This window comes from Dasypus novemcinctus, chromosome 31 (assembly GCF_030445035.2).
Source record: "Dasypus novemcinctus isolate mDasNov1 chromosome 31, mDasNov1.1.hap2, whole genome shotgun sequence".
NCBI classification, from domain to species: Eukaryota; Metazoa; Chordata; class Mammalia; order Cingulata; family Dasypodidae; genus Dasypus; species Dasypus novemcinctus.
In genome coordinates, this window is record NC_080703.1 from 33,012,017 (window position 1) to 33,035,740 (window position 23,724).

At 45.6% G+C, this 23,724-nt stretch overlaps 1 protein-coding gene across 1 annotated transcript in view; it reads left to right on the forward strand.

Annotated features, from left to right (window-relative positions):
- LOC101413556 (SH2B adapter protein 1-like) overlaps nt 1-4,659 on the forward strand; it is a 46,150-nt gene extending 41,491 nt beyond the window's left edge. The window contains exons 4-5 of the mRNA XM_071212846.1: nt 3,164-3,400; nt 4,625-4,659. Coding sequence (XP_071068947.1) covers nt 3,164-3,400; nt 4,625-4,659 — 272 coding nt within the window. The remainder of the gene's footprint in view (nt 1-3,163; nt 3,401-4,624) is intronic.
- Nucleotides 4,660-23,724: the final 19,065 nt, after the last annotated feature.

Here is a 23,724-nt window from a genome sequence, read left to right on the forward strand (position 1 = left end):
CTCAGATTCCCTTGGGACCGATGGCCTGCCCTCATGGTGCCTCCCCCCTCAACAGAGGGATGTGCAACTTCCCATGGCCCCAAGGTGCCCCGGTGCTGGGCAGGACCCCTCTGTGAATAGCCACCACCCCAAATCCAGGCTGGGGCCAAGCCGGTCTGGTTATTCATCCACTGACAAGGCCGCTCTGTCGAGCTTTCCCTAGACAAAGAAGGGCTAGAGGGGCAGAATTTTCTCCTTGTGGAGCAGAAACTCACACTCCAAGGCCAGTAGATAACTGTGACGAAGAAGCACCCATTTTCCCTTTCCCACGAAGCCCTTTTCTTAAACCAGGCATGCTTTGTGCCATTATGGAATTCATCTCGAACCACTTGCCTCGCCTGACAGTGAGTTGTTAGCTTTTTTTACCGCACGCACGTCAGGCTGCTGGTTTATGAGCTATCCCTGCAGAAGATGGATTTTAAAGGATGGCTAGAAGTTGAAGGTAGAGTGGATTCAGGAGGTGGATTTGAGGGCTGGAGAACAAGTCATTCAGAGGAATGAAATGCTTCCCTGAGCACTCGTAATGGCTAGTATGGATGAAATGGAAAATGCAAAAGAAAGCAGTAGGGGATGGAATGAGGAGAGGTGGGCAGAGGCTTGAACGCCAAGCCTAAGAATTAAGACCTCATCCTGGGGGCCAGGGGATCTCAGACCTTCAGAGCCAGCAGCTCTGTGGGATTCAGGGCCAGTGTTCTCCCTTTGCTTGTGTGGGTGATGACAAATGGTACTATCTAGAGATGAGTGAATGGGAGGCAAACAGGTCAACTTGATCTCCCCACGGCACAGTCAGGCCAAATGGCACATTATGGCACAAAACCAAAGGTTTCACAGGTGTCTGGAGAGAGAAATCTAATTATGGCTATAATATGCCTTGGGCTGCACAGTTAGGTCCAGCTCACAAGAACCTCAAACAGTAGCAAACTAATAAGCAATTCGTGTCGCAAAAGGGAATTTGATATACAGTAAAGCAGTGTATTGGGTTATGTCATTTCAAGCTAATGCTAATTTATTTTATTGGAATTGTGTTTGTATTTACTCCAGTTCGGTTTTAGAGTTGAGCTGGAACGATTAGCAGAGAATGGATCTAGGCCTGCATTTGTGCATATTAAGGTGACACCAGAATAAACATCGCACCCAGCATGAAGATAGGGAGAGAGGTCAGGATAGGCTCGGGAGAGAGAGGGCACCGGGGACTGCTTGGGTTCAGTTGATGATTCCACTACTGTGGGACACTGTTACTGAACCCCAGTGTGCTCATCTGGAAAAGGGGGACACGAGTTCCCACCTCGCAGGCTTCAGTGAGGAGATGCTGTAAGGGGCTTGCAATGAGATCAAAGCAACTCATACTCATAGTGCATACTATTGAGATCCCCGTCTTTTGTTTTACTGGTATGAAGTTGGTGAAACGTACCACTTACATAATAGGACAGGTGTATCTTTATGAAAAGTCTTCCTGGAAGCACTGGACAGACACAGATTTGATGGCAAGGAAAACAAACCTTTACCTCAAATCTGGAGTAAAAGTGAATGACAAGGGGAAGCGGACATGGCTCAACTGACAGGGCATCTACCCGCCATATGGAGGGTCCAGGGTTCGATCTCCAGGTTCTCCTGAACTGCGTGGTGAGCTGGCCCATGCACAGTGTTGCCACGTGCAAGGAGTACAGTGCCACACAGGGCTGTCCCCATGCAGGAGTGCCCCACATGCAAGGAATGCGCCCCACATGCAAGAAATGCAGCCTGCAAGGAGAGCTGCCCCATGCAAAAAAAGCACAGCCCACCCAGGATGGGCGCCGCACACACGGAGAGCTGATGCAGCAAGATGACACACAAAAAAAGACACAGTTTCCTGATGCTGCCAGATAATGCAAGTGGACGCAGAAGAACACACAGCAAATGGACACGGAGAGCAGACAACGGGGGGGGGGGGGGTGATGGGGAGAGAAATAAACAAATCTAAAAAACAAAAAGTGGATGGCAAGGACAGAGAAACCCTGTTCTTTGAATCTCTTCCAGGTGTAGCTCCTGGACGACTGTCATTGACAGGCTGACCCGGGAACTCCGGAGGTAGGAGCCAGAGAAGTCAGTGTTTACGCAAGCTCTCCAGGTGACTGCCTCCCTGGGATGGGGACTGGCTAGCTTTATTCATAAAGGGCCAGATGGGAAATAGTTTAGGCTGTGCTGGCCTCTTGGTCTGCTTCGCATCACAGCTGGGGGCAGCCATGTTCCAACACACGCGACACGTGCCCATCCTCAGCGCCACATGCAGGTTGGACTTGGCCCCTGGCCATGGTTTGCAGACCCCTGCTCTAGGATGCCGATGCCAGCACCTGACAGCGGCGATAACAAACCGTGAAACTAAGTTCGGGTCGGAGAGGAGGTGGAGGCAGTTGTGGCCAGTTTCCAGCTGAATATCTGGTTCTGGAGCCTGAAGGGAAGAGCATGGCTGAAGGTGTGGATTTGAAAAACAGTAAGAGGCTCATGCGCCATATGCTCCATGGACAATGTGATTTGCAACCCCCTTTCGTTGTTTTTTTTTCTCTCATTTTTTTTCAATGTTACATTACAAAAAACATGAGGTCCCATCTACCCCCCACCCCCCCTCACCCCACTCCTCCCACATCAACAACCTCTTTCATCATCGTGGCACATTCATTGCATTTGGTGAATACATTTTGGAGCACTGTTGCACCGCATGGACAGTGGTTTACATTGTAGTTTACACTCTCCCCCAGTCCACCCAGTGGGCCATGGCAGGATATACAATGTCCAGCATCTGTCCCTGCAGCACCACCCAGGACGACTCTATGCAACCCCCTTTGTTGTGGGAAACTGGCTTACCTGTTTGTTAGCGTAAATGTTACACCTGTTAAATGTAGCAGTTGTTAGATGCTGCAGTTGTTCAGTTCAGATAGCAAACAGCTGCTTGGTAGTTTCCCAATAAATGCGATGGGAAAACTAGGGTTGAAGCTCTCGGTTCCAGAAGCTGCGAGTCCCCTGGTCCCATCTTTATCTCCTCTCTTGTGTGTGTCTCTCTCTCTATTCTTTTATTTCATAATTTCTGCTTTGTCTTGCCTTTGAGTCAACCTATGGAGAGATGATTGCAGCACCCCTTCCTTTAAAGCGAGCGAGGAAGAGGATCATGATGGAATCTGGAGGATCACCAACACGGTCCAGCCAAGGAAGACACCAGGAAAAAGTCAGGGGGACGAGGACACCAAGGAGGATGGCATGCTGACGTCCGAGGAGGAGAGCAGGTGGACGCAGCAGTCCCAGCACCCCAGCACCATAAGGACCGAGGCGCGGATCACACTTGCAACAAGGAGATCGCGTGTGACTGTGTGTGGACTCACAGCTCAGAGTAAGTTCAAAGAAAGGGGAAGAAAGGGGAGGCGGAAGTTTCTAAAGCTCATGAGCAGAGAGAGGAGAAAGAAGGGATGAGTTGAGGGACTGAGGTCCCTGAGGAATTGGGAAAGGATGGTACAAATAGCCTGGGGCAGGTGGTGGGAAGGGAGGAACCGGCGTTGAACTGAGCAGGAAAGGAGACTCAGCTAGAGAAGTTTCCATGTGGGATAGAGTTCATCTACTTATGTTTGATAACTTCAGTTTTATCAACAAGGTAGGACCAGGGATATGAGAAAGGTGGAGAAGGTGATAAAGCAGAATTTCTTTTTTTTTAAAAAAAGAGAAGTCCTTCCCCCTGTCACCCAGAGTGTATTTACTCCTAATTACAAGAATGAGCTCCAATTATAATGGATTTATGCACAGTCTAAGCACACAAGAGCCTCTCTTCCCTACAGAACACTGGCACTGGCTCTTGAGTCTGGTGGCATTTGCTCCTGGATGCTCTCCTTCACCCAACTCTGGTTACGCCGACACAGAGAAGTGATCATTTTAACTGGCAGGCGAACGAGATTACACTCTGAAGGCCCATCATGCTAAATGACCATTAAACCATTACACATAAGAGCTGCCTCTCAAGATGGAGATTCCAAGGGCTTCCCACGGTATTACTGTTTCACTGTCAGCCTTTTATAGACAGGGAAATGTCATCACGCAGCTCACGTGAGTTCCTCTGGTTATAAACAAACCATCTGCGGCTGCTTAGCTTGGTTTGTTGATCCACAAAGGTAAACGGTTAAAATCTGGGGTGGGATCTTTATAAATCTGTTAGCATGGCCCCGTGCACAAGCCATTTATCTGCAGCCCAAGGGAGATGAGGCATCTCACAAATGCAGAGAGGGTATGACTGTCACCGCCCCTTCCACTCCTTGTTCCTTCAATAATGTCCTGTGTGACCTTAGACAAGTTACTTTACCGCTCTGTGCCCAAGTGGATGTGAATGAGGTAGCATTCATGCTAATGAGGCTGTTCTCCTTTCTGGCCATTCTTGGGCCTGTGCCTTTCCCAAAGATTGTCCTTCCACATTCAGTTTCCTTTCTGCCCTTGTTTACCTCCAAGCTCCCTGCATGTCAACGTTTGCCTCAATTCCCACTAAAGTCCCAGGATTTTTCTAGGGTGTCTCCAGCCTCACAAGTCTCGATATAACTGGACGACCACCCTTAGAGTCTGTGTTCTGCTTTAGGTCATAATTATATCCAGATGGAGACGCTCAGCTGACCGAGGGCCAACCCGAAAGATAGCTTGAATTTCTAGTTCAAGTTCGGTACTTCCTGGCTGGGTCATCTTGGGTATTTGGAAAAGGAAAAACTGAGCAACTCTACTTCCCTGCATTACACTTTTTAATCACTCCAGCCTCGATGGGCTCTCAAATGCTGGATGACCAATGGGGTGAAATCCTGTTAAGAGACACAAATCTCTAAGCAGAGGGCAAAAGCTCCAAAACCCACATGCTCCACCTGGTCTGCAGTGACAGCTGTTCCTCGCCTTTACGGCCCGTCTCTCCAGGCACCCCATTTTAAGTTGGGGAGAGCGGCCTCGTTCATACACATGGTGCTAACTTTAAATGTTAGCTTATGTTTTTAAAGGAGTTCAGTTGACAACCCCATTTTCCTTGTTTAGCCACAGTTTTATCAAGGAAGGAAGTGAAATGAGAAGTTTGCGCATGGCCAACAGGTAGTCAAGGGACACAAAAAACCACGAGCGCCTCGTTCCTCAGAGGTTGTCAAATCCCAGATGCTCCTGGTGAGCCGTCTCTGAGGACATCCGGAAGGCAAAACCTTTTCCTAATACTAAGACGTTGTCTTTGTCTCTCCCGTTCTCCCAGAGGCGTACAGTGGAGTTTCCCACAGGTTCCATGATGTAACATTGCCACAGCCTGAGTGAAGAATCAAATATGAGGTCCCAGTTGTCTTTTATTAAACCAGACGTTTTTGAAAGCCTTACAAAAATGTGAAAAATTGATACACTTTAGTTTTGGGGGGAAAGTTATTTTTTTGAATAATTGCATTTTATTATTATTTTTTATTTATTTCTTTCCCCCTCCCCCCCCCACCAGTTGTCTGCTCTCTGTGTCCATTCACTGTGTGTTCTTCTGTGTCCACTTGTATTCTTGTCAGAAGCACTGGGAATCTGTGTCTCTTTTTGTTGTGTCATCTTGCTGCGTCAGCCCTCTGGGTGTGTTGCGCCACTCCTGGGCAGGCTGTGTTTTTGCATGGAGCAGCTCTCCTTACAAGGCGCACTCCTTGCGTGGGGCTCCCCTACGCAGGGGACACCCCTGCGTGGCAGGGCACTCGGTGCACGCATCAGCACTGCGCATGGGCCAGCTCCACACGGGTCAAGGAGGCCCAGGGTTTGAACCGCGGACCTCCCATGTGGTAGACGGACGCCCTATCAGTTGAGCCAAATCTGCTTCCTTGGGAAAGTTAAAAAGATGCTAACATGCAGACTTAAAGCAATAAATAATTTTTTTATTTCTCAGTTTTAATCTCTTACGTGGTAAATATCCGTAGATATAAGCCACACATATCAAAGCTCTTTGAGCTCCTCAATGACTTAAGGAGGATTCAAGGGATCTTAGCCTAGGACTTTTGACAACCGGTCCTCTATTAAAGAGGGTAAGAAATAACCTTCTACGAAGTGTGCAAAATAAATTTAACTATGAATTATGACACAAAAATTACCCTCACCACCCAATACAACTATCCTTTACGCCTTGATATCCAGAACACTGGCGTTTCTATCCAAAGACAGCAGCGAGATCCCCGTGAGCGAGTCACCTGCTCTTTCAAATCCAGCCCCACCAAACTCCCCTGACCACGGCCTAAGTGGAGCAAGGCATGAAGGGAAAGGAATGCCCATTACTACTGCCTCTACTCCATGTCCCCCGACACACACCCCTAATAACAGGCTAAGGAACTCTTGCTTTTCCATTTAGGAATTTCTAAAGACGTATCTACCTCTCTATACTCTACTCTTCTACCTAAGTCATGAGTAGTCAAGAAGCCCTTCGAGTTCATGTAGCTAAACTTCCTCATTGTCCTAAATAAAGGCACTCGGGCACAGAGCGCTGAAGTAACTTGTTCAGGGTCACACAGCACATGATTAGCTGACACAAGTAAACTTAGGCCTTTAACTTTTGATGTTTTCACATATTTGGGGAATACATTATTTAGAGAAAGCTTGTAGTGAATTTACGGAAATATTATGGATTTCATGCGATGGTTCTATAAAGGATTAAAGAATTGTGTTTTTGTTTTTTTTTTCCAAAAATTTATATCCCTTATTTCTTCCTTTATTCATTTAGGCAGGGTGGCATGATTCTGTTAGTTTCGTATGCTTGGACTTGCCCGCATTGAGGCACACCTAGGTTCAAACAATCCTTCCAAATGTTTGAAGTGAAACCCTTTAATCACATAAAAGCAATTAAAAAAAAAAAACCAACAATCCAGAAACCTACCACACAACCTTTTGAAAGGCAGGTGCCAAACAACCCCCTCACATCCTGCAACTGGTTGAGAGCTGGAAGGCTGGCAGGGGGTGGAAGCGGGTAGAAGGCTACTAGCTGGAAGGATAGAATGGCCCAGAAACAAGAGGCGCAGGCAGGAGCCTAGAGCCAAGAGAAGGGGCAGCCAAACTGCCCAGGTGTCCTCAGTGCCGGGCAGTCTTCCTTGTCTTCCACAGCTGAAGCAACGAGGCCTGACCCGCAGACACTGAGCCACTGCTGTCTGGGAAAGCATTGCCACCACAGGGGCACCCTGCAGGCCAGGTATGCACTCAGTGGAGGTTCCAAAAAAGGACACGCTTCGGTCACTGATTTAAAGCACAGCACGTTAAGACCTGCGGGTCAAATCAACCCGCCACCCAATTTATGTTTTTATTCCCAGCTTTTGAGCTGAAGGAAAAAAGAAGTCCGAAAAAGAGTCTATGACATGTGAAGATAGTACGGAATCCAAACTCCGACACCCATTAAGCAAGATCTATTGGGACACGGCCACACTCACTTCTTTGCGTTGTGTCTGTGGTCTACTGCTTTACTGCGACACCATGTCCCTCCTGGCGACAGGGACCTCAGGGCTCACAAAGCCTAAGATGCTTCCTCTTTGGCTCTTCACTTTGCAGACCTCTGATCTAAATGCCCAACTCCCCTGCACCCAACATAAAGTACATAAAGCCCCCGTTTCCAACTTTAATATCTTTGCATTCTTTGTCCTCAAAAGCCCTAGTGACTTAGCAAAGCATACTATTAGACTGGTTGAGTTTAGAATTCTGTGAGACGTGACAAACCAGAAAGATTAGCACATTTAAACTCGCCAGAAGTACAGTGGTTTGAGAATAAAACCCTGGAAAGTGAAAAAACCGATTTAACTTTCAGGTGGGTACAATCTCATGGAGGCTAAAGTTCGCTTATGTCTCACCATTTATTAAAATTGCATGGGAGCTGTCATAACATCCAGTTTCATCGCAGAGCTTTAAGGCAAAATTCCACCTCCAACCGCCAGGTATGCGCCCCCACCTTCACAGCAGCAGACCTTAAACCCAGGGGTTCTTAACCTTTTCTGTTCCACGGACCCCTTTGCCAGTCACGTGAAAACCACAGACCCCCTCCTAAATCCACACTATCCTGCGAAATTATTTAATTTAAAAAAATCACACCTGCACCAACACGTCCCCACAAGAATGTTTTCTTTTAATTTCAATTCAAGCTCAGGGACCCCTTGTTAAGAACCCCGGCCTTAAACAGAAGCAAAAACACCCAGCCCCCCGAGTCACCCCGCTTCAGGAGATACTTCAAAATACAGCTACATGAAATCTTGATTCTGAGATTCTCCTGGAAAGAAATGGTTGTCATGGATCAAAGTGATTCACTGGCACCATATAAAATATCCCAGAAACAGATAAGGCCGATTACAGGGGGAACAGCATAACATCTAAGAGCACTGAAGACTTTACCAAGGACTAAATGTGAACATACCTATCTGTAGATCCTGAGAATGAGGCTCGAGACGCGAAGGCTGGCAGGCTGTCTCCGGAGGGTGACGTTCAGTGTCCTGAAATAATAATGATCTTCATTTAGACGATAAGCAGGCAGAGAAATTCAGGTAGAGCTGATGACTCAGTCTTTGCCTGCTTCTTCCCAATACTTCCACTTCATAAAGTGACATTTTGAGCCTTCCCCAAATGAGGAGGGACCACCACGTTCTTTGGCTAAATGGAAAAGCAAACTGGCACATCGCCCCTGAAACTGTAGCCGTCGGCGGGACAGGCCACACGGGACAGGCGCAGGTCCCTCTGTGCTGAGCCTGAGGGTCACACGGCTCACCTGGGCACTAAGGGGCTTTAGGACGTGAAGGATTCACACAGGTGGCAGGCGTTCCCTGTAAATGGCGCGCAGCCTGCTGGGATGGACTTTTGACACGACGGCGATTGAAAAGTAAATGGAAAATCAGTTCTACCATAATCCAGACGCATGAACATTTAAAAGAAAAGGAGATGTGACCTCATTGGTTTCTTCCTTTTTTTTAATGATAAAATAAGTCTTGGTGTGTACTGAGAAATACCCCTAGCATTGCCTCAGCTGCCTTGGGGAAATAGGACAAAAGCTTCTGAACCTGGATTTTTGTTCAAAAAACAGAATCTTAGTTTCTTTTTTTTAGGAGAAAATAATTAGGTTTTCTTCTTAATTTCTCTCTGGCAGGGAAGCTAAATAACTTGCCTCATAAATTCTCTTAAATGGAGGTTTAATGATCACAAGTGGATATTCCTGAAGAGCACTGGTTCAAAGAGGAGCAGGTAAGATTGCTACATTTTACAAAGAAATGTACAAGACACACAGTTTAAATTTGAATTTCAGGTAAACAACCAATAAAATTTTAGTATAAGTATGTCCCAAATAGTGCACGAGATATACTTGCACTGAAAATTTTAGGTTTGTGGGTCTTAAATTCCAATTTAACCTGGCATTCTGCATTTTATTTAACAATTGCAGGAGTAACTTTAATTCAAAATGCTACTTGCTGTACAAGGAGTGGGAGAAAAAGTTCCGTGAGTGGCGTGTGCTTAGCCCTGGTGGATAAAAGTTCTCAGACATTTTGAAACAGACAAACACCATTAGGGCTCAGTTCTCCAATCGGCGAAACATGAAGTGTCACAGTTAAATGTTGCATAGGCCTGCAGTGAGAAATTATCAAAAGCAATCATAGTCCAGTTGTGATATAAGATAAATTGCAAAATTCTTTATTTTTAACTTCCTTAAATCTCATATGAATCTTATTAGTGTAGTTAACTAATCACAATTATGATGTATAAATGAATTAAATGAGCAAAACTTGTTTGGGTGCCTTCCCTTCCATTCTAATCCCCCCCCCATCAAAAACGATCAGGTGTAGCTTAGCAACTAAATAATGAGAAGGCATTTTCTCTTCAGCTTTGGGGCAGTTTTCTACCAAATAAATCAATTTAAAACTCATCTGGACACCCCCTCCCACATCATTTCACTGTGAAAAGAAAGGAGATTCAAACCGACTAATCCAATTGCTTTCTCAAGATTCAGACTCCTTAAGTGTTGCCCCCAGACTATGTCTGACCTCCCGGACTCCCGCGGAAATTTAAGGCAGAGAAGGCCAGCTTTTCCAACCACTGCAGCTTTCAGCTTCGGTTAAGATGTAATCTCTCCAGTTCCCCAAGGCAAAGAAGGTGGAGCAAAAGAGCCAGAGAGCAACACGCTGAAGAACGGTTTCTTTTCAAACACTGAAAGTGGCCCCAAACACCATTTAGGAGGGAAGGAGCTAGAGTTCAAGGTTATCACGCTAAATTCCCAACGCACAATCACACCCGCAGGTTAACTCAGAGAGAGGCGAGTCCAGTGAAAAGCAAAAGAAAACATAATCGGGTAGAAGGGCTCTTTGGCCTTAGATGGCATAACAAACCTTAAGGACACGATGGTGTCACAGTTATTTACTCAGCCATGGAGCAGGAAGTGTTTGCATTTCCTAGTATCATTGATTGGACTGAGAAAACCAGAAAGTAATTTGTTCACCCTGAATATTCAATCCTGGAAGCTTACCAGGAAGTTCAAAACCCCCTGTGTACTCAATGATAGACCTGAAATGTAGCCTAAACCTGGCAAGGCCTTCCTTAGGACCACATGTGTTCATTGGCACACGTGGAAAATTCCCCTGCAGGAGCATTTCAAATCATTCTATGAGAAAAATGACGATTCTCAAAATAGCCGTGCATATTCCAGAATCACCTGGCGGAACTGAAGCAGACACCCAGTTTCTGTCACAAAGAGCTAGGCCTACATTTTTCTTTGTTTATTTTATAATACATGTATTTATTGATTTTGTACTCTGAGCAATGTCATATGCAAAGCACTGGGAGTTCAGAAATATGAAGAACTTAAGCATCTTATATATAAGATATAAGCATCTTATATTCTCATAGCAGACCGACAGTTATTATAAAGCCCGTTTTACCCCAGAGTAAGCTGAGGTTCAAAGGACCACAGAATATACTCAAAGACACACAGCCAAACCCTGTAAAAGTCAAGTCACCAAATAAGGTAAGTTCATTCATTTGTTCATTATTTCTTTGACTTCTTCTCTGCTTCTTTCCTCCTCTGTTACACTGCTCTGCAGCCTGTCCTTTGCATGTACCAGACATAACCCTGTCCCAGGACCTGTGCCTTCATTCTCTCTATGCCAGGAGCATTCTTCTCCCAGCTCTCTGCTGACTCACTCCTTCTTGTCTTTAGTCGTTGATAAAATATCACCTTCCTAGTGGGACCTTCCATGGCCACATTATTTGAAATTGCATCCCTCCCCAGAACACCTGCCTCCCTCTCCATCTTCCCCTTTCTTTCAAAATGTGAAGTTTAGGATAAAGTGAAGACACCGTGTCTCACAAATCTTCTCTGTAGTACACTAATCACCCTGACATAATTTGTGTGTTCGCGTGCATGTGTGTATACATTTGCTTTTTTTCCGTCTCTTCCACTAAGAAGACACTGTTTCTCAAACTGCAGCAGCATCACTAGAAGGTGTTTTTAAAAAATTTTTTTTTGTTGGAGAAGTTGTGAACAATCATGCACGTGGGGAATCTCCCTACAACACCCCTCCACCAACACACTACATTGTTGTAGAACACTTATCACAGAGTACGAGATAATATCATCAGACTATTACCACTAACTATGGTCTATAGCATAGATTTGGTACATTTTTTCCAAAATACACAGATTCCTGGTACTCACCTCCAAAGATTTGATTCAGGTATGCTAATGGTTCTGGTCAGCAGACCATTTTGAGTCCCTTGCCTAAAAGCAGTGATTCTCACCTGGGGTGATTTTGTCCTTGAAAGGGAACGCTTGGCAATAGCGTTGGGTAGAGGATTCCATTGCTATCTAGTGAGTAGGGGCCAGGGATACTGCCCTCCACAACAGTTATCTTGTCTCAAATGTCAAAAGTGCCGAGCTTGAGAAACGCTGCCCTAGAATAACGCATCTCAAACACTAGCACTCAGGAAGCGGCTGTGGCTCAATCAGTTGGGCTCCCACCTACCATATGGGAGGCCCTGGGTTTGCGTCCAGTGGCCTCCTTGTGAAGGCAGGCTCGCCCGCACACTGTGGAGAACCGCCCAGCCCGCAGATGCCACGGAGAGCTGACTCAGCAAGGCGAGGCAACTAAAAAGGGAAACAAGCAAAAACACAGAAGAGCTCACAGCAAATGGACACAGAGGACAGACAGCAAGCAAGCCTCAAGTGGGGAGGGAAAATAAAATAAATAGAGACACAGCAGAATGCACAGTGAATGGACACAGAGAGCAGACAGCAAGCAAAAAAAAAAAAAAAAAGCCACAAGGGGAGGATAAAAAAATTAGAAAATAAAACTACAAACACTATCATGCATCAGAACCTAGAGGGTCTGTTAAAACCCATACTGGTGGCCCCCACCCCCAGTGTTTCCAATTCATTAAGTCCAGTGTGGGCCCTGAGAGTTGGCCTTTCTAGCAAGTTACCAGGTGAAGGAGATGCTGCCAGTCCAGGGCTTACGCTTTGAAAACTACTGCTGTCCAATGAATGGTTTTATTTTTTTGTTCAATTTTTTTAAACCATTTTCATTTGATATTAATGTTTTCCTTTATCAAATGTCTGCATCAGGTAAAGAGGCATTGTCCCACAGTCTTGAAATATATATTCTTATCATAACATATTATTTCATGATAATAATTACCATGACCTCCATTTATTATTATATCATTTTTTAGGAACAGCCCTGAAACTTTCAGTATAACCCTACTACAGAAAAATGATTTATTCTTCATCACAATTATATTAAAAGAATGTGAACAAAATGTGATGAAAAAATACAGAATACCGCATGACTTTGGGAATCCCTAAAATTCTTGCAGCAGGAAGGCGGGTCTCTTTGACTCACTGCTTCTTCCTCAGCAACCAAGTCAGGCACAGTATAATCACTCATGTTTCTGATTTTTTAAATAACTTCCAGCCCCAACACAAACAGGTGGTTTTTAAACCGATGATCTTTATTCCATGCTGAGAAACAAGAATGAAACAAGAGTTGCTTTTGTTTGGTTGCTTTTGGGGTTTTCTGTGGTTGTTTTGGCAGCAACTCTGTGGCAGCATCTATTCTCATTGGCCCCATAGCTCATTTCCTATCAACCAAAGAAGTCTGAAGAAGTTCCTGTTAGCCCAGACATGCCTAACGGTCTATGGTAGTTTGATATTATTTATGAATTCCATAATCTTAATTACGTTAAGATTAGGGCTTTGATTCAACCACATCATTAGAGTGTGACTCAGCATTGAATCCCAGTCCCCTTGGTGGGCTGATAAAACAGATTCTCACATGGAAGTAGACACACAGAGAAGATACACAGAGGAAGAGAGACTGCTCATTAGACACAGCAGAGGCACTGGGAAGAGAGAGGAGCCTCACAGTCTACAGTTGACCTTGGGAAGAGATTAGAGCACCTAAGCCTGGAAAGAAAAGATCCCCAGAGAGAGACAAGCTGTATGCCAGCCTACAACTGAGATGGGAAGAACTAGGACCACAGAGCCTTAAGAGGAGAGAGGAAGGCTGAACCCTTGAAGACAACGTCCGCCATCTTGCTTCAACATGTGGCCAATGACTTTGGGTGAGAAAGTACCTCTTATGGTACCTTGAGTTGGACTCTTTGGGGCCTTGCAACTCTAAGCTTCTACTCCAAATAAATACCCTTTATAAAAGCCAACAGAGTTCTGCTACTTTGTATCAGCACCCCTTGTGGCTAAAACATGGTCTGTCAGGGGATGCTCAAATTACACCCCCACAGTCCAGGTCTGTTCAAAAGAAGCCAACTGTCCAACACAAGTGCCCACATTTTCTATTCATTTATAATGGAACTATGTGGCCTTACAATCATCTGTCACACAATTCCCATTTTCAAAATTAGGCCAGAGAAGAAACACACACACTTGTTTCCTAAGTCGAATGCTAGAGTAAGGTCCAAGGCATTTTAACATAGTGGCATCTGGTGTGCCTTGAATGTACTTATGTTTCCATAAACAGGTCTCCAGTGGTTATTCTCCTGAAGATGGTATCTTCCCAGGTGCTGCTAATTACCTCTCCTTGCCTCATTTTCTGGGGGAATATTAAATTCAGTTCCTTTTATCCTGTGCCGAAGGCCAACAATGAAGCAGTTGATCTTCATAATTCAAACATGTCTGATATCTTAGATATAACTGCCCTGTTTAAGACAGGCATTTAATGAAGAACTGGTGAATGAGAAGTTTAATGGCAAAAGTGAAGACACTCCATCTTACAAATCTCTTTTCACTCGTGTGGAGTCATCAGCCAGTGTTATTGATTTGCATTTACTGACTGGACTTTCTACTGTTTTCAGATGTTAGTAGCCTCTGCTGGTGCCGGCAGGCTATTAGGTTCATGCTAAGCATGCTGTCCTGAAAACCAAAGACTACTCTGCTGAACTGAGAAAGCCGAAGCACACATGATAGCTCAAAGGAAAGCTGGGAAAATTTATTTCACTGCACATTTGCATCTAACAACCATGAGAATGTCCATAGAAATAATCAAAATCGTCAACAAAAAACATAGTTGACTTTTTTTAAACAATGATTTATTGGGGTATGACTGACATACCACAAATTCATCTGGTTTTAAGTGTATATATAATTCAATGATTTTTAGTGAATTTACAGAGTTCTTAAACCATCACCTGATCTAATTTTCATATATTTCCATCACCCCAGAAGGAAACATCTTACCCATCTGCAGGGATTCCCCATCCCTACCAGTGGCCCCAGTCAATCACTAATCTACTTTCTGTCTCTATAGATGTGTCTTTTCTAGGAATTCCATATAAACGCAGCTTCTCAAACTTACGAAAATCCTTCTGAGGTTCATCCAACCTGGGATGAGGTTCATCCAAGTTGGGCGGTTTGATATGGTTATGAATTCCAAAAATAGATATTGGATTATGTTTGTAATTAGGTCTATTATTGGGTGTGATTGAGTTATGATTAGGGCTTTGATTAAGCCACATCATTAGGGTGTTGAGTCCCCACCCTTTGGCGGGTAAGATTCACAGATAAAAGGCATGGCAAAGAACTGAGTTGGAGCTTTCGAAGCGAGGGTTCTTAATGTTAGAGTTCTGTTGTGGGAGTTCGAAGTCTTAAACTGGGGGCCCACAGAAAGAGACAGAGCCATTTGCCTGATAGTCTACAGCTGATCTTGTGAAGAAACCAGAGGAGCTGAGCCCAGAGGAACCCAGGAAGCCTGAACCCTAACAGACGTTGGCAGCCATCTTGCTCCAACACGTGGAAATAGACTTTGATGAGGGAAGAAACGTAATGCTTTATGACCTGGTAACTGAAAGCTCCGACCCCAAATAAATACCCTTTATAAAAACCAACCAATTTCTGGTATTTGCGTCAGCACCCCTTTGGCTAATACAGGGCATATATCAGAACTTCATTCCTTTTTATTGCCAAATAGAATTCCAGTGTATGGATGTATCACAATTTGGCTATCCATTCACCAGGTGATGGACATTTGTTTTTCCCCACTTTTTGGCTATTATGCATAATGCTGCTGTGAACACTTGTATACAAGTCATTATGTAGACCTATTTTCATCTCTCTTGGGTAGATTCCCAGGAGAATTCCTGGGTCACACGGTAAATTTATGCTTACATTTTAAGAGAATACGAGAGTATTTTCCAAAGTGGCAGAACCATTTTACATTTCCACCAGCAAGGTATGCAGTTTCCAACTTCCCCACGTCCTCACCAACAGTTGTTATTGACTGTCTTTGATTGTAGTCATCCATATTTCACTCTTAATGCTATAATAGTGCTTTCAAATTTGCACCACGAATATAAAAATAAAGCTAACATCTATTGATAACTTGGTCTGTGAGACAGTTTTAAATATGTTACCGGTAACTCTTCCTTAATACTATAGAAGAAACAAGGCTAAGGGTAAGGTTTTGCCCATGGAATCCCAGCATGTAGGTGGCAGGAGCTCAATTCTGTGCCAGATGCTGTGACATAGAACTTCAATGTAAAAAGTTATTCATGAAGTCAAGACACATTTAAAATATAACCATGGGCTCCATCTTATTAATCAGGGCCAAGACACTTCCATTAAAGTCACTAAAAAGAGGAATAAACAAACAAATTCAGCTGTTTCAAACAGTTGCAGATTTTCTCTGGATGATCTATACTGAAGTTCTAGCGAATAATTTCATCTCAAAATATTCTTTTCAAGTGTCGAATCCCACAGTTAGAGTTTTGCTTCAGGATTTAACTAGCAAGATATTTATGACAATCAAAACTCAAATGAAACATCCTTCACAGCAATGAAATCGCTGAATGTCTTTTCCTAACTATACTGAATCATTTGCCACCATTGAAAGATATGGTTTCTGACAACTGCTGTTCATGTTTGAGTGCTCAAAATGCATTTATTGCCTGTTTCTGGTGTCCTGCCTGTGATTGAGGAATATTGATGTTTTGTCTCACTTAGATATTCCATTGCAAATAGGCTGTTGGCTGGATGGTGGCATAAGGCACTGGGTGGAACTATTCCAGCTCAAAATCTTTCACTCATCCCTTCTCTAGCTACAATGGCTTGACCTTTCCACTCTCCCACTCCCCATCAGGACTCCATCAGACCTGTGTGTTGCCATTTAAAAGGCCACCCTGAGCTCTCAAATGCAAGCCTCTCTCTCCCTTACAGCTTTCCAGAATGTTCACTCGAAATGCTCCAAATTTCAGAACAGGTGTCTTCATTCCCTTTGGGATTCCTTTTGCATCCCATTTGACACAGAGAGCTGGTGAATGAATTCTTGTTGTCCTGTTTGGTTTTAGAATATCTGGCGAGTTGTCCTCTGGTAGAGTAAGGAGAACCAGCTATCAAGAGTGTGGTTAGATTACAATATACATCAGAACAACGTTGCACATTAACAGCAACTCCTGTGACCACCGCCATCTTGAGAGCCATTGCTAAACTCTACCACCAGCACAGCCACTCCCACTTTGCCATGAACGCTCAAGGGATGTAGCTACAAAGGGTGATTTGTGGCATGCGGTGGCTGCTGCAGCTCTCACAGGACACTGGAGCTGAGTGCAAGTCCCTCCAGAGTGGGCAGTAGGAGAAATCCCTCAACCAATTCCCAATACATTCTTTCTTGCGCCATACGTGACCATAGGTGTAGACAGACCCACCTAGATACAAACACACTTTCCAGTGATCTGAAAGGTCACCCTCTAGGATACCCTGAAGTAAAAGACAATCAGTCATGGAATAGGTGGGAGAAAGAACTTGCTGCTTGGTGCAATTAGTAAGAGGGAGACATGGATAAAGTGAAGGGTATGATGCTGAAAAGCAGAAGGGCAAGCAGCAAAAGACCTTGTGGTGGACCACATCCGTAACCCAGAGGAAAAAGTACCATCAGTGAGGCAGGGGCAAGTTAAAAAATGATAAAATGATAGGTACACACATCCCAGGGACCTACGGCCATCTCTGTGTGCACAGGCCCAGCCCAAACAAGGAAACTGAGAAACCAACAGACAAGAACAGTCTATTAGTGGCTCAACTAATCAACTGTCCTTAGAAGGACAATTTAATCCAAAAAAAAAAAAGTATTTGGATTTGATGGGTTAAAGATTTACAGCCCAGGGGAGTAGGAATTTATTGATACTATAGATTTGAAGGCAAACCTCACAATCCTAAATCTTTGGGGTGGCCCTAAAATTCTCTCTGAGTTTGGCAGGGCCAAGCAGTGCATCCACATTTTAAGAGTTTATGAGAGGGAAGCAGATGAGGCTCAACTGATAGAGTGTCTGCCTACCATATAGGAGGTCCAGGGTTCAAACCCAGGGCCTCCTGACCCATGTGGTGAGCTGGCCCATGCGCAGTGCTGATGTGTGCAAGGAGTGCTGTGCCACACAGGGGTGTCCCCCACGTAGGGGAGTCCTACATGCAAGGAGTGTGCCCCTCAAGGACAGCCACCCCATGCGAAAAAAGCGCAGCCCACCCAGGAGTAGTGTCGCACACACGGAGAGCTGACGCAGCAAGATGATGCAACAAGAAGAGACACAGATCCCCAGTGCCACCGAGAACGCAAGCGGACACAGAAGAACACACAGCGAATGGACACAGGAGATCAAACAATGGGGGTGGGGGGAGAAGAGAAATAAATTAAAAAAAAATAAAACTTATGAGCATCTGCACATTGGTCATCTATGCATCCCAAGGGTTATATACTGTCTTGCTCCTCAAAGTGTGGTCCACCTGCCAGCACCAGAGCATGGCCGGAGGGCTTTTGAGAAATGCAGACCCTCCAGCTCCAGCCCAGACCTGCTGAGTTTAGTGAGGTCCCCCTGTGATTCACCCTTTAAAGCTGGAGCAGCAAATGGCCCGCACGGAGGGGGACCTACTCCCAGAGCCCATGTTAGCCCTGCAAAGTCCTGCAGATGAGAAACCTCTGGGTCTCAGGCAAACCCAGACTGCTGGTCACCCTATTTATCCCAACTGAAGGGAAGACTTGAGACTCACTACCTCTAAGGGATCACTGCTCCCTGAAACTACAGCCCAGGCTGTATTTTGGAGTCACCTTTGGTTTTCTGTGGTCTGCACCTAAGGAAAGCACCACCAAGGTGGGTGGAAGGATTCATTTTTAAAAGCAAGACTTTGAAGAACCGTCTTCTCCACTCTCAGTCCAATTCAGGACATAACAGCCCAAGGAATCCATTTGAAACTGAACAGGAAGAGAGCAGGTGATGCTCTTCAGAGGCCTCCAGCCCTTCTATATCCTTGGCCACTCACCCCCAGTCCTTTCAAAGCCAGGGCTCCAGAGTATACAAAATAGTTCTCAAACAGGTTGCTCGTATGCAGGGCTTGTGAAAATCCCGGGTACCACCAAGTCCCTAGGTCAGGGATGGGGTCTGAACATTTGCATTTCTGACCAGTTCACAGGGGAAGGGGAAGGATGGTGAGACCATGGGACTATACTTGGGGAACCACAGTTCTGGAGGGTCCCAGTTTCCCCATTCCAGATGGATGGGCCAGCAACCAGCTCCTTTCATTCCAAGCCCTATATTACAAAAAACAAAACAAAACAAAACAAAAAAAGGAACAGCCAACCTCAACAATGAAGCCACATAGGATTTTGCTACTCCAAGTGTAGTCCTTGACCGGTAGCATCCACATCATGTGGTGGTCTGTTAGAAATGTCCATTCTCTGGGCCCACCCGAGGCCTCCTGAGTCAAAGAGACAGAATCTGCATTATAATAAGACCCTCGGGTGATCTGCTTGCCTACTAAAATATGAGGAGGACGGATAAAAGGAGGCCCTGTCAAGGGGACGTCAAACCTGCATCCTGGTATAAATGCAAATACTTAGCCCCTTTTTGGATACGGATTGCCCCTTTCTTCCTGTATCATTGTTTTGTGTTTTTTTACTTTAATCATAGAATGAGAGGAAAATTCATTTCCACACGGCTACACAAATGCATGGGTCAGAATGACTCCACTTCCCCATCCAGAGTAGAAACAGCCATCACTGGCACTGAAGGGGCACTTGCCCTGGCTCAGGGCCCAGAAGGGCTTCTAGTCTCTCTAGGGCAGCCACCACCCTGCACTAAGGACACCGGCAGACGACAGCACGCATAGGCAGTGTGCCACCTCTCGGGCTCCCCACTCTGCCCAGTTGCTGTGCTCTCTGAACGAGCAGCAGTACTGCCAAATCCACAGATCATTGTAGTGTTGAATCCCCTGTTACTAAAAAGCAACCAAGTGCAGCCTGCCCAAGTATGGTGCCGCACACACAGAGAGCTGACACAACAAGATGACGCAACAAAAAGAAATACAGATTTCAGGTACCACTGATAAGGATAGAAGCTGTCACAGAAGAACACACAGCGAATGGACACAGAGAGCAGACAACTGGCAGGGAGGCTGGGGGTGGGGTGGGAAGGGGAGAGAAATAAATAAAAAATAAATCTTAAAAAAAAAAAAAAGCAACCGATCCCCTCCCACCAACAGGCAATGCTACCGTCACATTTTCTACTTCTACTTCTCTTCTGCCAGTAACATAAGGCCAAACCTCCCTTTATGTCCTCTTGGCTCCCCTGAACTAGATGCCAGTCCACCTGGACTGAAAAGACAATGGTACTAACTTAGTATTTACAAAGCACATGCTCTGTGCCAGATACTGTTTTAAGCAGTTAATATAATCTCATGTATTCCACACAAAAACACAGGAGGCATAGCTATTATCATTAGTCCCATTTTATAAATAAGGAAATTTGAGACTCAGAGTGGCTACTTAACTTGCCCGAGGTCGCCCAGCAAGCAGATTCCTGAGCCAGCATACTAGTAAGAAAAACGTTTACCCCTCTTTTATAAAAAAAGAAAAGTCACCATCCATTTCTTCAATCTTACCTTTTCTTTCCAGAAAACTCTATCTTTTTTTAATTGTGATCATGGAAAGGGTGTCACATGGAGGAAGGACCCTGTTCACCAGACAGAAGATGTCCCTTAATCTGTAGTGCACCTTCCTTCCCTCGTAAGTGGGATAATACCCACTTGGCCTCGCACAGGCTTGTGAAAGTCTGTCCTGCACTGTGTAAACCATAAAAGCACAGGACAAAGGCAATGATCAAAGGGACAACGATCACCCAGAATAACTTATTAATTCTCAGAGCATCCTTGTGAAGCACAGCAAGTTGAGTGTGGGTTCATGGTTGGCAGCTGTTAGAATGGGGGATGCCAAGACTCTATGCTCAAGCTGCAAGTGGGCAGAGAGGGGGTTTCTGCTGTAGAGAACAGACTCAGAGAGGGGAGGGAATGCAACGCGTCCCCAAGGAGTTGCAGGAGAAAGAGAGAGAAAGAACAGGGCTCTCCCTCCACGAACAACGGAATTCAGCGGTGACAGATAGATGCTCACCAAGTCTGTTCCCTCTTCTTCCTGGCACACATCTTTTTGCAATTAAGCACAGCCATGACATTCAGTTCTAGAGAATAGGATGTGAGCAGAAGATATGTATGATCTCCCCCAACCCTTGCCTACAGACACCTCCCATACCTGATCCGCTCTGGAGGAGATACCCAACTGGATGTCGATACCCAGAGCAATCTAAGAAGCCACACATTGAAGCTGGCGGAGGCTTTGTCGGCCTGGGTGCCTGAATGACTACATGCAACAGTCCTTCTCATCTACTGTTCCTCTCCGGTCCACGTATGCCTTTATTAAACTGTTATCTAAATGGTATATAAAATTTAATTTTATTAAGTCACTAACACATGGAGTTTTTTATAGCAGCTAGTGTTATCCAAACTGTTATACTGATCAATGTCCCCTTCACCCAAAAATCTACTTTATGCTATTTTAAATGTGTCACTGTCATTGTTGGAAATCCCTGTGAATAAAATTTTTGTCTGTGTTATCCTTTGAGAGGACTAGGGGAAGGTTTAGTTATTTTTGTTTTGTTTTGTTTATAAAGATTTATTTTTTATTTATTTCTCACCCCCCCACACACATACCCAGTTGTCTGCTCTGTGTCCATTTGCTATGAGTTCTTCTGTGTCCTCTTGTATTCTTGTCAGGGGCACCTGGAATCTGTGTCTCTCTTTGTTGCATCATCTTGCTGCGTCAGCTCTCCGTGTGAGCAGCACCACTCCTTGGCAGGCTGCACAATTTTTGCGCAGGGCGGCTCTCACACACTCCTTGCACATGGGGCTCCCCTATGCGGGGGACACCCCTGCATGGCAGGGCACTCCTTGTGCACACCAGCACTGCGCTTGGGCCAGCTCATCACCAGGGTCAGGAGACCCTGGGTTTGAACCCTGGACCTCCCATGTGGTAGGCAGACGCTCTATCTGTTGAGCCAAATCTGCTTCCTGGAAGGCTTAGTTTTATGTGTGTTAATCCAGATTTTTTTTCCTAACTCCTATCTAGGATTAGCCACACTGAGTAAATGAGAGTCTGATTGGTGGAGAGAGGAAGAGGAAAGGGGATTTTGCAGCAAGGATGAAGATGGAGCTTGCAGAAACTTTGGCCATTCTCAGTTCACCAGATTTCTAAGACCAAGCCAGATTCAGGAAGTGAGGTGAAGTGGCACCAAAAAGAAGTCTTGCTGGCTTGACAATTTTGTCTGGACGGGCCTTGGGGGGACCCAGCAGACTCCAGATCTCCAGGGTGGTGATGGATCTGGGAGGGATCCAAGGACCACTGAAACAAAACTCTGCAACTTATTTCAAGTATAGGTTGATAAAACTCCATCTAAACATATTTACCACAATTCTATAGATGAGAGAAGTGCCAGATCTGATGTGCCCAAAATCAGGAAGTACGATTTTCCCCTCAAATCTTCCATCGCCTCCACTTTCCTGTCTCACACCCTCCCCAAGGAAGCGGGGTCTCCCCAGCCACGGCATCTTTCTCTGGATAACAGCCACTCCCCAGTTTTCCCCTCCTGCCAGCCTGTGAAGCAGTAACTTGGAAATTGGAAACCAATAAAGAAAATTCTGAGACAGAGCCCAATCAGCCACAGATGTGGGAAACTGCGACGCGGGTGCCTGGCCATGGTACTTACTCCTTTGCCCCTTACGAGTACAAAAGACTACCCCAAAATGAAAACGGTGCCCCACAGCATGGGGACGCCAGCGTCATCCTTTGTTCTGGACACACACGGTTGCCAGGTTTTGAGAAGCTCAGCAGATCTCCTGGCTGGCACGGCAGTGAGTGAGCTGCTCCCCCCCACTAGGCCCGGGCAGTGCCTCCTGGCAAAGGCCCCAGCACATCCATCTCTCTCCAGGCCCTTCCTTCTCGGGCTGCTGTGTGTCTGCGGAACAGATGGGGGGGCTGCTTGCCCCACTGGTGGCTGCTTTGTTTCACTCCGTCCACATTGATGGTGGATCGACTTGTGCCAGGCCCGAGGCTGGGCGCGGTTCCACCGACGCGGGTGGACTGAGAGTGGCACTGACTTGTCCCTCCAAATGCCATCAGAGCCACGGGGGAGTGGCGGAGAGGAACGAGCAGCCCAAGCACAGCGGATGGGCCTGGTTATGGGAGGTGATGGGAGGAAGCTCTGTCTCCACACCTCTCAAGCTTTGCTGGTCAGCTGGTGATCTCGCGACATTGCACCTGCAGATTCAGTAGGTCCTGGGTTGGGTCCCAGAGTCTGAATTTCTAGCAGGTTCCGAGGGGATGTTGATGTGGTACAGCTGAGGGCAACAACCACTATAGCACAGCCTTTCCAATTTTCCTGCCCATCAGATACAACAGTTTGGTATCGTGTGGCCAGGCGGGAGGTACATATTTGTTCAAATCTACACGTGCCCATGAGGGGAATGGGCAGATGGAATTTGTTTTCTAGCATGTGCCAGGTGCTTGGCCCACGTAAATGCGGGCAATTCTCACAGGTAGGTGCTGTCACCTCTCTTCTCCAGGCAAGAAAACTAAAAATTCAGAGCCACGAAGTAACTCCCAAATTCCCAAAGCTAAATCAGTAGGAAAGGTAAGATTTGAGGCCGTCTCCCTATCTGTTAGAGTCCCTCCTTTCCCCACCCTTCTAGGCTGCCCCCTCATGCAGTTACATTGCCTGCTGTCTGAAACGGATCGTTTTATGTGTCACAGATACAGAAGTGGGACCGAGTTGCCATCCCATGGCCTATGAAATTCAGCAAAACTGACGATGTGATTCTCTGCTCAGCAACATTGCTCATTTTGATGAATCCAAGTTTTTAAATCAAGGTTA